This window comes from Anolis sagrei, chromosome 1, assembly GCF_037176765.1.
Source record: "Anolis sagrei isolate rAnoSag1 chromosome 1, rAnoSag1.mat, whole genome shotgun sequence".
Taxonomy (NCBI): Eukaryota; Metazoa; Chordata; class Lepidosauria; order Squamata; family Dactyloidae; genus Anolis; species Anolis sagrei.
The window spans coordinates 82,539,355-82,553,936 of NC_090021.1; the positions used below are offsets into that span (position 1 = coordinate 82,539,355).

General features: G+C 40.4%; 1 protein-coding gene across 6 annotated transcripts in view; it reads right to left on the bottom strand.

Annotated features, from left to right (window-relative positions):
• Positions 1-14,582, bottom strand: part of AKAP7 (A-kinase anchoring protein 7) — a 118,184-nt gene that overhangs the window by 40,453 nt on the left and 63,149 nt on the right. For 5 of the 6 annotated variants that reach the window (XR_009629914.2, XM_060753369.2, XM_060753371.2 and 2 more), the window contains exon 7: positions 12,400-12,547. Coding sequence is in view for 5 of the 6 variants with exons in the window: in XM_060753369.2 (XP_060609352.2) it covers positions 12,400-12,547 (148 nt within the window). In the remaining variant the exon portion in view is untranslated. Of the gene's footprint in view, positions 1-9,351; positions 9,516-12,399; positions 12,548-14,582 lie in introns of those variants that run through there. The other variant, XM_060753372.2, reaches the window with a different exon arrangement.

Sequence of the window (14,582 nt, forward strand, 5' to 3'; positions counted from 1 at the left end):
GTACATTAGCTGAATTAAACCGGTTTCAAGCACCACTTTATCTTTATGCTTATAAGAAACCACACACAGCCACAGAGTACTTTAAATATATTTCAGGATGTAACTAATACACACACACACACACACACACACACACACACATAGGAGAGAGGTATATCCTAAGAAATTTTAATAGCTTATTATAGTTGCAATTCTTTGTTCTGAGAACTAAGTCTTTAATCCCTTCTATCATTGTATGTTTACCATGTTCAGTGTACATTAAAACCTATGAGAAGAGGAACAACTCAAAAGGAAATTGCATCAGAAATTATTCATATGTTTTTCCAATAAATATTCTCCATTTATTGTTAATATGTTATTTCCATTATACATCAATAAATCAGTAAGAGACAAGCAGCATGATGCAATGTCTAGATGTTGAACTGGGACTCTGGGGATTAGGATTTGATTACCCACTCAGCCATGGAAACCTATTGTATGACCTTGGGCAAATCATACTCGTCTCGGCCTCAAAAAAAGGCAAAGGAAAACCTCCTTTGAACAGATCCTATCCAGAAATCCCTGTGGTAGGCTCATCTCAGGGCCACCATAAAAGGAAAATGACTTCAAGATACACAGTAACAGTAAAACAATAATAAATATAGGACTTCAAACTGGATTGTAGCAACTAGTAAATGTGTAGGGTGTGAGACCCATACACGGAAATCAAAATAAATGTTGTTCAGAATGACTATAGCATGTTACTGCTGAACATATCTAAAAATGTCAGAATCTAAAAAAAATCTTAAAAATCCCTCAACAGGAGACCCACTGAGTCAATGGAACTTATATAAAGGTTAACTTTAAAAATCATACTCATTTGATCAATCAATTGTAGTTAGTACTGGCAACTGGATTTATCTTACAGAGACATATTGGTGAGCTGTTGCTGAAACTTCTAAAAGCTTGTGGAAAAACCAGTTCTCAAGAAATTGTACAGTGTGCTAGTAAATGCCTAGACTGAATTCAAGGGTCTAATGAAATGCAAAAGCTTCATTATATGAAAGATCACCTCTTCCTAAATATTGGCGGGGAGGGGGTCCTCTTCTGTGTCCCACCAATGGGAGTAATACACTACATGAGAACGTGATAGTTGGCCTTCCCAGCTGTGGTATTCTAGCTGTGGAAGGTCCTCCTCCAGAAGACTGGGTTGGTACCAGTGTTAGTCTTAGTTTGCCTTTTTATAAAACCTTTGGAGGCCTAAAAACTTCATGCATTGGTTTTATATTGTTTTAATTACAACATTTTATGCTGTGCAGTTCTTCAATATGCTTTTAGAATGTTTATGCTATTGGTGTTGCTTTCATTTTTATTGTCCTACTAGCCATCCCCTGCCACGCGTTGCTGTGGCCCAGTCTGTGTATATGTGTTTTGTGTGTGTATATGTGTGTGTACATATTTGTGTATATGTGTGTTTGCGTATATATATGTGGTTTTGCATATGTGTTGTAATGTATTTTTTTGTTTTTTGGTTTTTTAAGTCTCTTCTGCTGTGTTTTTCAGTGTTTTTGTGAGTGATGGTCAATCATTGGCCTGATAGGTGTATTGTGTCCAATTTTGGTGTCAATTCTTTCAGTGGTTTTTGAGTTATGTTAATCCCACAAATGAACATTACATTTTTATTTATATAGATTACTCTACCTTTAAATCATTTGACGGATTTCATTGTAAGCTGTCCAGATTTCCAATTATAGTATTGAGATAGTATTGCAAATAAACAAATAATATTATTTTTAATTATTCCTGCTGCAGACATGTAAAATAGTGAGATCCATGCGTGTTTTTAGTTTAAATCTATTTGCTGAGTTATAATTCTTAAGGGAAACCAACATAAAACATCTACTATTTTGTCATACTTTATTTTTACTTTATTTTTTCAAATCCCTACTGCAATATTCTAGTTCACACAGTAAATAGAAAATGAAACACCTTTGTCCTAAAGCTTAACAGCAGCTGCTAAATCTGCACAAGTGCTAGAATTATTCAAAAAGAAATATATATCTTGTTTTCTCTGAGGACAGGTCAAGAGCAAGTTGGTTGAACCTTAAGAAAATTCATGGTTTAGCTGCAAAACTAAGAATTTTGCTCAACAGGATTGTGACAGATTTGCTAACTGGATTCAATTTCCTGCCTTTCTTTGTTTTCTTTTTTCTTTCATTCTGGTCTTAACTAATCATGTAAGGTTCTGTTCTCTCCTAAAAGTAGTAGAAGAAGGTTACTAGATCCTGAAGATAAGTTATTTCTGGTCAAGGTGCTCAGTTAATGAACTTTGTGTCTTTGAATGTTTATCTCCTTTATTATTGTTATTTACCTGTCTGGTAAAAACTTATATTGTTCTGGTATGCTTTTGGCATGGCTATGGGCTAAAATCCTGTTCTTCTTGCTTTGAATACCAGGAAAGTTTAATCTGCTGTGCATTTCTTTTCATTTTTCATCTTCAAATATTTTATTATTTTATTTTTAATTTTGGTTACCTGTTCAAGAAGTCCCTGAGTTAAAAAAAAAAGAGGTAAAAAGAGGTTAACAAACAAGTTTGAAAGCTACCTGAGATGCTGGCAGATGGTGGACTATCATAAGTGAGAGACACTCATCAAAATGGGATGCCCTTAACACTTGCTACACATTTCTGACAGTTTCTGATGCCAAGACTCTTTCTATCAAATTATAGCTTCCTTGAAGCTAACAATTCTACCTTGAGTTCAGAAAATGTATATATAGCATTGAAGAAGTGCTACATGACCCTGGCTCACAGAATAGTTCCATAAGAGTACCAATGAGAAATCATTTGCCCATACCTTCTCACAAACTTTCTTCATTTCATTAATGGTAGTATCTCCTTGTTGTTATTTTGCTTTCAAGTATTTTTCAGCCAATGGCAACCCTAATGTGATCCTATGACAGGGTTTTTCTTGGGAAGGCTGTTCAGAAGAGGTTTGCTGTGGCTGAAAGAGTGTGTCTTGTCCAAGACTACCTAGTAGATTTCATAGCCAAGTGAGAATTCAAATCCTTGTCTCCCGGAGTTGTAGTTCAATGCTGAAATCATGCTGGCTCCTAGTATCTCCTAGACTGTGGTATTACTAAAATAGTGTGCCAAAATTAGGAAAGCAATAACTTTGATGCTCATAGATCTGCACTATCAGAATGTCTTATAACACTAAATTTAAAAAAAGAGGTACTTGTGCTAGCCAAAATGACCAAGCTAAGTCTGTCAGGTTTTGCAGATCTCGTGTGACAATGTGACTCAGTGAGAAAAGCAACAATGCTTGGTAAAGTGAAAGGCAGGTGGATTGATTTAATAAAGGAAGACACAGCTCTGAGTTTGTAAGATGCTCAGGACTGCTGTAGCTTTCTCATTCGTAGAGTCACCAGAAGTCAAAGCTACTTGACAGCAAATATAACAAAACTTGTTTTTCTCCCAAAACCTACAGATTGTTATTCAATGGTTCAGATCTTTCAGCAGAGAGCAAAACAAATGGGAGGTGCTAGTCATTGTTTCTTCATATTCTTTCACTGGTGTTTGAAAGATGAACAAACAAAACTTAGGTGCCCCATACCACTGTGCTTGCCGGCATAAATCTGAAAAAACGGATTGTGTATTTTGAAAGCATTGAGTATAAGGTAATGTGAAGATGATGCAAGCTTTTTGTCTGTGATACCTGGTACCATACAGTTAAGGAAAACTGCTAAAACTGGGTTATTAGTATCAAAATATAAACAAATGTTATATCTGATATGTTGTTGCAGACTATTAATACAGTCTGCAACAACATGTCAGTATATTGGCTTGATTTAGGGTCAATTCCTAAAGAAAATGTTTGTTGTTCAGTTGCTTTCGACTCTTTGTGACCTCATGTACCAACCCACACCACAGCTTCCTGTTGTCTGTCATCACTTCCAGCTCCTTCAAGGTTGAGTCAGTCGCTTCAAGGATAACATCCATCCATCTTGCCCTTACTTGGCCCCATTTCCTTTTTCCTTCCATTTTCCCCAGCATCATTATCTTCACCAAGGTATCCTGTCTTCTCATTATGTGGCCAAAGTACTTCATCTTTGCCTTTAATATCCTTCCCTCCAGTGAGCAGTCGGCTTTATTTCTTGGAGTATGGACTGGTTTGATCTTCTTGCGGCCGAAGGCCTCTTAGAATTTTCCTCTAGCATCACAATTCAAAGGTGTCTATCTTCCTTTGCTCAGCCTTCCTTATGATCCAGTTCTCGCATCCATAGGTTACTATGGGGAATACTACTGCTTTAACTATGCGGACCTTCATTGTTGGTGTGAAGACTCTACTCTCGACTATTTTATCAAGATTGGTCATTGCTCTCCTCCCAAGAAATAAATGTCTTCTGATTTCCTGGCTGAAGCCTACGTCTGCAGTAATCTTTGCACCTAGAAATACAAAGTCTGTCACTGCCTCCACCTTTTCTCCCTCTATTTGCCAGCTATCAATCAACAGCAACCAAAAAGCCCACGATATGGTTCAGATATGTGGATGACACCTTCACCATTTGGAGCCATGGAGATGAAGAACTCAACAGGTTCCTGGACCATCTTAACAGCATCCACCCAAACATCCAGTTCACCATGGAAAAAGAAAATGAAGGAAGACTGCCTTTTCTAGATGTCCTAGTCATCCGCAAACCAGATCAACAATTGGGTCACACCGTCTACAGAAAACCCACACACACAGATAGATATCTACATAAAAACTCCAACCATCACCCAAGTCAAAAAAGAAGCACCATCAAAGCCTTGGCAGACCGTGCAAAAAGAATCTGCGAACCCCACCTCCTCCAAGATGAACCGAACCACCTCAACTGGGCTCTCCAGGCCAATGGATACTCCACCTCAGACATCAGAAGAGCTGCAAGACCAAGAACAAGCCACAAGAGTCAAGATGAAGATCCACCCAGAGGAAAAGTGTTCCTGCCATACATCAAGGGAACCACTGACCGCATAGGGAAGCTGATGAGGAAACACAACATACAAACAATCTACAAACCCACCAAGAAAATCCAACAAATGCTACGTTCAGCAAAGGACAAGAGGGATCCTCTCACCTCTGCAGGAGTCTACCGTATACCATGCAGCTGTGGACAAGTCTACATAGGGACCACCAAACGCAGCGCCCAGACACGCATCAAGGAACATGAAAGGCACTGCAGACTACTTCAACCAGAGAAGTCAGCCATAGCAGAGCACCTGATGAACCAGCCTGGACACAGTATATTATTTGAAAACACAGAAATGCTGGACCACACCAACAACCACCATGTCAGACTACACAGAGAAGCCATTGAAATCCACAAGCATGTGGACAATTTCAACAGAAAGGAAGAGACCATGAAAATGAACAAAATCTGGCTACCAGTATTAAAGAACTCTAAAATTATAACAGCTAAACAACAGAGAGGAAGAAACCAGGCACAGATTAACACCTCCCAGCAACAGATTTTCCCAGGTTCAGGCAGGCCTTCAAACGCTAATGAAGGTGATTAGCTAAACATTCACACCTAATTACAGCAGGGAAGAGCTCCTTGCCCCACCCCAGCCATTCCACAGATATATAAACCCATTGTCCTAATTCCAACAGACCTCTAGCTCTGAAGATGCTTGCCATAGATGCAGGCGAAACGTCAGGAGAAATGCCTCTAGAACATGGCCATATAGCCCGAAAAAAACCCACAAGAACTGAGCTATCAATCAGTCTGGTTGCCATAATCTTTCACATTCAAGTCCACAAGGAACTATTTTATAGCAAGACAACAAGCAGACAGCAGGTAGATGTACTACAATCTTTTCCCAAATATTCTCCACCTCTGTCTTTCTAACTTCAATCTAATGCCACAATGAGAATTCTTAGAGAGTAAAAACAGTAATGGAATCTGTAAAAATGTTTTAATCTTTACATTGTATCTCTCTAGCTTTTCAGATCTGCTTTTAATCTCATGGTCAATTTATTATAAATATACTAAAGATGCATTTTTGGTTTTTAAAAAATAATCATGAACAATACCTGTGTTTACTTAGCAAAGTAAATGAGGACAAAGAGATCTATTTGGAAGGGCACAGTGTGCTGTTCTGTTGAAAAGTACTGGGCAGCTTAATGAGAATTTAATGAGATCTTAAAATGCTAGAACAACCTCTTCCATTTTAAACTTTCAGGCTTTTTCTCTGCAGCTCTGGCTTTTACAGACACATTTATAAAGGGGTGAATCTGAAGACACATTAAGTGATCTGACCTTGAAATATTTTCCTTCAAACAGGTGGAAATCACAACACTTCTTCTACCTTTCATACTTCCATAATTATTTCATTTTCAGTACTGAGCTGAGACCTTCCACCACCCACACACTATCAGGCCTCATCAGGACTCTTACTGTTGCCATTAAAATCGCCGAGACATTTTTTAAAAGTCTCTTTATTGAAATGGCAAGTTTCTTCCTTCATTTTAACAAAATCAGAGACATGGGTCTTGTTTATAATGCAGCAGAACAAGGTGTTAACAGGTGGACAGTATTACCAAAGAGTGTAGGAGTGCGCATCATGTTTTTGACTGGTCCCCTCCAACTCCTTGCAAGTTTTCTTTTCTTTTTTTTTCAAAAAGTGAATATCGGGAAGAAAGCTACTAGTTCAATTTCTCTTTGCAGGGAGAAGGATTACACTGGACAACATATGTTGGTGCCTCAAATGTTAGACCTGTTTCTGGGTATATTTGACCTAATGATTCAAAAAATAGCACAAATTCTCCCCTATCACCCCTACTTTTTGAAATACAGAACATATGTCCCCTAGGTTGAAAATACTGCTGTTGAATGCCAGGTCAATAAATGAAAAAACAACTGCTGGATGAGCATGCTGACCCGATTTGTATCACAGAGACCTGTCTGAATGATATTTGGGGGCAGGGAGGCATAAATCTCTCTCAGCTCTGCCCACCAGCATTCTCTGTATAGCAGCAGGCAAGACCTGGGGGCCAGGGAAGTGGAGTTGTAGTGGTCTATGGTGGTTCCATCCCCCGACCAGGTTCCCCATCCCACAGTCAGCAGAGTTCAAGTGTATTTACCTAAAGTAGGTAGTGTGACAGAATAAGGATTCTGTTGGTGTCCAGTGTTGATGGATATCTTTCAATTTCTCAGCCTGAGGATGTGGGCAGTATCTTTGGAGAGGTGAGAGCTACCACATGTATTCTAGATCCTTGCCCTTCTTGGCTGATCAAACAGGCCAGAGGGGAACTGGCAGGCCAGAGGGGGACTGGCAGAGTGAGTAAAGGTGGTGTTCAATGCTCCTTGGAACTAGGCAGAATTCCAACTTGCCTAAAGGAGGCAGTTATGAGACTCATATTAAAAAAGAACCATCCCTGACCCCCCTCGATAATGGACAAGTATTGGCCATTGTCCAACCTCCTTTTTTTGAGCAAGGTTTTGGAGCATGTGGTGGCCTCCCAACTCCAGGGATTTCTGAATGAAACAGATTATCTAGATCAGTACTTCTCAACCTGTGGGTGCCCAGATGTTTTGGCCTTCAACTTCCAGAAATCCTAGCAGCTGGTAAACTGGCTGGGATTTCTGGGAATTGCAGGCCAAAACACCTGAGGACCCACAGGTCAAGAACCAGTGATCTAGATCCATTTCAATCTGGTTTCAAGTCTGGCTATAGAACAGAGACATCTTTAGTCACCTTGGTAGATGACCTACACAGAAAGCTAGACAGAAGTGTGTTCATGTGGGTTCTCCTGGACCTCTCAATGGCTTTCAATTCACTGGGATGGGACTAGAAGACACTGTTTTACAGTGGCTCCGTTTCTTCCTGAAAGGCCATGCCCAGAAGGTGATACTGGGAGACTCTTGTTTGAACCCCTGGCTATTGTCCTGTGGGGTTCCCCAGGGTTCCATTTTGTTCCCCATGCTGTTTAACATATACATAAAACCACTGGGAGAGGTCATCCGAAGTTTTGGAGTGTGGTATCACCTCTATGCAGATGACACCCAACTCTATTACTCCTTCCCAACTAAAGCCAAGGAAGCCGTCCTGACCTTAAATCAGTGCCTGTTATCAGTAACGGACTGGATGAGGGCAAATAAGTTGAAACTTAATCCTGACAAGACAGAGGTTCTCCTGGTCAGTCAGAAGACAGATGAGGGAATAGGGTTCCAGATTTAAACTGGATGGGCTTACACTCCCCCTGAAGACACAGGTTCACAGTTTGGGGTCCTCCTGGACTTTGCTCTGAACCTGGAGGCCAAGCTATCAGTGGTGGTCAGGAGGGCCTTTGAACAATTAAAAGTTGTGTGCCAACTGCACTCATTCCTTGAAAAGCCAGTTCTTGTCACAGTGGTACATGCCCTAGTTACATTCTGTCTGGATTACTGTGACATGCTGTATGTGTGACTGCTTTTGAAGAATGCTCAGAAACTTCAGCTGGTCCATAGCGCTACAGCCAGGTGGCTAACTGGGTCTAGCTGTAGGAAGCAGATAACCTCACTCCAGTAGCTCTACTAGCTGCCAGTTTGGTTCAGGGCACAATTCAAAGTGCTGGCTATGACCTTGAAAGAAGAATGTTTTAAAGATTAAGTCAGGGGCTGTTGTGGTATTTAGTTTTGAATATGTTTTTATGGATTTTAACTGAATTATTACTACCAATATTTAATTCTGTTTTAATGTTTGTACATTTGTAGATTTTAAGGGAAATGCTTCTTCATTCTGTTTTCTCTCTCATAGAGCACTTTCTTCTACCCACACTTCTTCTAGCTATGCTCATTATTTTCCTACATGTTACATCACTATTCAAGAATTGATTAAATAGGTCTCCTTTATATGAGACTAATAGCAGACTAAAGACTTTATATTATTTAGTAATGCACCTGGAAAACTGTGTGTGCTTGTGTATTTGCTTTATTTTTTATCCCACCCTACTCTCCACCGAAACTCAAAGCAGCTAACATGTTTATATCCAAGAAAGCTCATTTGGACATAAAAACTGCTGATTCTTAAAGGTGCTGCCACACTCCTTTCTCTCTCCCTCCTTTCCTTAGTATTTATAACAGAATTCTGTTTTTATTTAATTATATGCTCTGAACAATTGTGGTTCATATATTTAATAGTACTGCCAGCACCTGCCTTTTGGGACATCACTGGGACGATCTTTAGATCTCGAGTACATGTTTTCAAAATAGTTTGCTTTTTCAAGTTATACCCAAGGAATTAGTTAAACCCTCTTATAAATACTTAGTGAATACTAACAGTACTGTCTTACTATATAAGACAGTACTGTTAGTATTCTGAACACAACTATTCAGTTATAAAGTTGCTAACAACAACAACACCTGGTGACCACTGCTGCTGTCAACAGCAAAAGCTATTTATTATCAGAGTTATTTAAGGCCGAAGTAGTCACTGAAGCTTTTCAAAATCTGATGCAGGCAGGTAAACATTTTTAATTGTTCTGTTCAGATCAGCTCCTAACATTTGCTGTCAACTGTAAAAAAAAAAAAGAAAAGAAAAAGCAACAACCTGATTTCTATAGAAATGATATAACAGCTTTTTAAGTTTTCCAGTAAAAAAAAAGAAAAAAGAAAGCTTGACTAGCACATATGTTGTTCGAAGCTTAAACTTCAAGTTTGTAATATGAGATAGTCAGTATTATGTGATTGGTTGACATATATTTTCAAATATAGATATATATACTTTTTTTTAAAAAAGACTACAACAACTGAACTATAGCACTCCTGGGAAATCTATACTGTTAAACCATGTTTGTTATTGCTACTTGCAAAACACAATATCCTTCAAATTTAAACATTACAAGACCATTTACAGGAGATGGCTTACTGTGCTTGTGGAAGAAAGGGCAGAAGGGATTGACTGGACTGTACCATGTAATTTCTGACAGACTTTATGACATGGGGAAGTATGCTCAGATGATGCTCATTGGTTGCTGGACACACACCAATATGTCACGAATCCTGAGTCCCATGTTACTTTCTGACCACCATTGAGAAAACCCATATATAATGAAAATACTGATGTATAACGCTAAATGTTTTAGTCAAAAATCAACCGAAAAAACTTAGGTAACATCATCCATGAATCAGTGTGAGTACTGTACCTTACCTCTTAAAAAGGAACCATCTCCTTTTCCAAGTAGAGTGTCAAGAGCTTAGTCCATCCCAGGAGGACCTAAAAGAAGCAACCATCTACCCCTTTCTAGCCTTTCTGAATGCCTGGGTAGTGAAATGGTGGCAGCCAAGCTATCCCCTGAGGTAGGATCAATACATTTCCTTATTTGCGGAATTGACTTATCCATGTTTTTGGCCCCAAAACCTGCACTCGATTTACACATGAGGCCAACTTATACATTAGTATGTATGATCAGTTCTGCACAGTTTGTATTTACAGAACTTATCTTGATATGTATATTCTATGAAATATGAATGAGTACAATACCAAGAAACTCTGGTGTGCTTAAATTTCATCAGAATTAATGCACCCCCCCCCCTTCACCACCATATGTTTAAATCCCATTTTCTAGATTGTTGCAAGTGGTCAAAGTGGATTCATCCAATGGCTGTAATCCTGCTCTCAACCATATCTTTAAGTCCCCCTTTTTCTGAATTAGAAAGAGAAACTGCTCCACTCAATAGCCTGAGCCAACATTTTTGTTTTTTGTTGGCAAGAGAAGTTCATAATAGAGACTAGGATTTTAACACAAATGCTTATATAACATATAAGCTTATATAACATTTCAGTAATTGTTGTGAATATAAATCTGCATATACCATATTTTATTATTATTTTTCTTCACACTGTTTTGAAACATTAGTTATATATTTACAGTGCTCAAGGCAGCTGTTGCTTACACACACACACACACACACACACACACACTTGCAGAAATTGTTACCATGACAGAGGGAGTTCCAGCACTGTGAACTAGCACTCAAAAGACACTATGCAAAATAATAATAATAATAATAATAATAATAATAATAATAATAATTCAGATTCAGACAGACAGAGTTTTGGAGCATAATACTCCTGACCTCACAATCGTGTTAAAAAACAAAGTATGGATCGTCGATGTCGCAATCCCAGGTGACAGCAGGATTGCAGAGAAACAACTGGAAAAAGTGACACCATATGAGGATTTAAAGATCGAACTGCAAAGACTCTGGCACAAGCCAGTAAAGGTGGTCCCAGTGGTGATCGGCAAACTGGGTGCAGTGCCTAAAGACCTTGGCCTGCACTTAAACACAATCGGCGCTGACAAAATTACCATTTGCCAGCTGCAGAAGGCCACCTTACTGGGATCTGCATGCATTGTTCACCAATACATCACACATCACTTCATCACTTGAGAAGTGTCCGACGTGTGATCTAATTCAACAGCCAGCAGAGTATCTGCTGTGGACTCATCTTGTTGTGTTTCAAATAATAATAATAATAATAATAATAATAATAATAATAATAATAACAACTTTATTTATATCCCACCCTATCTTCCCGTAGGGACTCAGGGTGGTTTACAACAAATCTGCAAACATTTAATGATGTAACGTGCTGGACATTATTCCATTTTCCTTCTTTAATAGATATTGTAAGGGGGAAAAGACCGGAAAAGTCTTCAGAAAACACACAGCAGTTAAAAAGGAAGATAAAAGTGTCTGGATACCAATAAAATTCAGTGGAAGGGGCAGAGTGGCCACACAACAAAAACATAATATGAAACCATCCACCTTTTGCATTCTCCATAAATTGTGGTAATGGCTAGTCCTCCAGAATGAAAGAGTGACACAGCATAATTTATGTGCCTTTAACTTACTAGAAAACTGAAGTGATTTCATCTTGAAAAGGAAATTGCTAGCTGGTTTTCAGTTCAAATAGGAAAAACAGTCATTTTTAAATGTGCTGTTTTTCCATCAAATTTGGCACAATAGGGAGGCCTTATAAGCAGGTCCTGAATGCAATGATGCCTTTTAGTTTTAGCCTCTTGTATTAATCCATCAGAGAATTGCAACTTTAATGTGCAATTAAAGCTTTAATTTATTAGTCTTCCACATTTGCAGCTGCAGTAATTATGCATTCAGGCAGTACTCATTGCTTGCCACTTAATTCACCTACACAAAAAGTCCATCAGTTTAGAAAAGAAACTGTCATGAGAAAAAGCTTCAAAGCCGTAAACAGCCTTCTATTTTTATGGCTGCATTTGTAACTTGCATTCATGTGCAGACCTCTGAAAGAGACTGGCAAAAAACAAACAAACATGCACATAAGCTTTAGATATTAAAACAGAAGATGAAAAATATATAAGAAAAACAACCTGTCCATTTCAAGCACGCTAAGAAAAGCTCATATATTCTTACCTACTATGATAGAGGATTCACAGTAGTAGTAGCCATTAGATTGCTTTTTTTTCAACATGGAGCAAAGATCTAGACGCGTCATGGGTTCATCTCCAAAATGATGATTCTTGAAATTCTCAAACAAATGTGGATCAATTTTTTTCACTCCCTTTACATATCAAAGAAAAATACATAGAGGAAAAGCAAAATTAGCATGCACAGTATATTAGAGAGCAGATTTTTCAAACTTTTAAAATCCTTGGTGATTCCCCAAAATACTAATACAATGGGGTTTTTTGATAGTTACCAACACATCTGTATTAGAATTCAGCTGCAGAGATATAACAATTGCATTTCAATGGCATAAATCAAAGAAATTCTCACCTATTCTTATAAAATCCAGATTATCTGCTTTGAACTGGATAATATGCAAATGTAGACTGATATAATTTATTTATTTATTTATTTATTTATTTCTTGCATTTATTAACCGCCGCTCTCAGCCCTAGGGCGACTCGCGGCGGTGTACAGTACAAAAGACACTTTACAAAGAAATCAGAACAACAACTAACATCACTAATACATAACATCAAATTACACTAAAAATCCGCTTCGTCATATTATGGAATCATCGTCAATCTCGTAGTCATAATTCATTCCGGTTGTCATTACCAGTAACATAGCACTTAGTTGAAAGCCTGCTCAAAGAGCCAAGTCTTCAGGCCCTTACGAAAGGCCATGAGGGAGGGGGCCTGTCTGACGTCAGCAGGGAGGGAGTTCCACAGCCGGGGGGCCACCACCGAGAAGGCCCGCTCTCTCGTTCCCGCCAGACGTGCCTGTGAGGCAGGCGGGATCGAGAGAAGGGCCTCCCCGGATGATCTCAAGGTCCTCGTGGGCTCGTAGGCCGAGATGCGGTCCGCAAGGTATTTTGGGCCGGAACCGTTTAGGGCTTTGTAGGATAACACCAGCACCTTAAATTGGGCCCGGTAGCAAATCGGCAGCCAGTGGAGCTGGAACAACAAGGGCGTTGTATGCTCCCTGCGTCCTGCTCCTGTTAACAACATGGCTGCCGCGCACTGGACTAGCTGAAGCTTCCGGGCCGTCTTTAAGGGCAGCCCCACGTAGAGAGCGTTGCAGTAGTCAAGACGGGATGTGACCAGAGCATGTACCACCGTGGCCAAGTCAGACTTCCCAAGGTACGGGCGCAGCTGGCGCACAAGCCGGAGCTGTGCAAATGCTCCCCTGGTCACTGCTGAAACCTGGGGGTCCAGGCTCAACAATGAGTCCAGGGTCACACCCAAGCTGCGAACCTGCGCCTTCAAGGGGAGTGCGACCCCATCCAGCACAGGCTGTAACCCTATACCCTGCTCGGCCTTGCGACTGACCAGGAGTACCTCTGTCTTGTCTGGATTTAATTTCAGTTTGTTCGCCCTCATCCAGACCATTACAGCGGCCAGGCACCGGTTCAGGACTTCGACAGCCTCCTTAGTAGCAGGTGGAAAGGAGTGACAGAGCTGGACATCATCTGCGTACAGATGACACCGCACCCCGAAACTCCGGATGATCTCACCCAGCGGCTTCATGTAGATATTAAACAGCATGGGGGACAGGATAGAACCCTGAGGAACCCCGCAGGTCAAAGGCTGTGGAGTTGAACAGGAGTCCCCCAATAACACCTTCTGGGTCCGACCCTCCAGGAATGACTGGAGCCACTGCAAAGCAGTGCCCCCAAGACCCATTCCCGCAAGGCGCCCCAGAAGGATACCGTGGTCGACGGTATCGAAGGCCGCTGAGAGGTCCAGGAGCACCAACAGGGACACACTCCCCCTGTCTAGCTCCCGGCGCAGATCATCCACTAAGGCGACCAAGACCGTCTCGGTACCATGTCCCGGTCTGAAACCAGACTGTGCCGGATCCAGATAATCCGTGTCTCTCAAGAATACCTGGAGTTGTGAGGCCACCACGCTTTCCATGACTTTGCCCAAAAAGGGAAGATTGGAAACAGGCCGAAAGTTGTCAAATTTGGTGGGGTCCAGTGATGGTTTCTTCAACAGCGGCTTTATAATAGCCTGTTTTAGGCTCGCTGGAATCTTGCCTTCCCGAAGGGAGGCATTAACCACCACCGTTACCCACTCAGCCAATCCCCCTCTGGCCTCCCTCAGAAGCCAGGATGGGCAGGGGTCTAGGATGGACGTGGTGGGCCT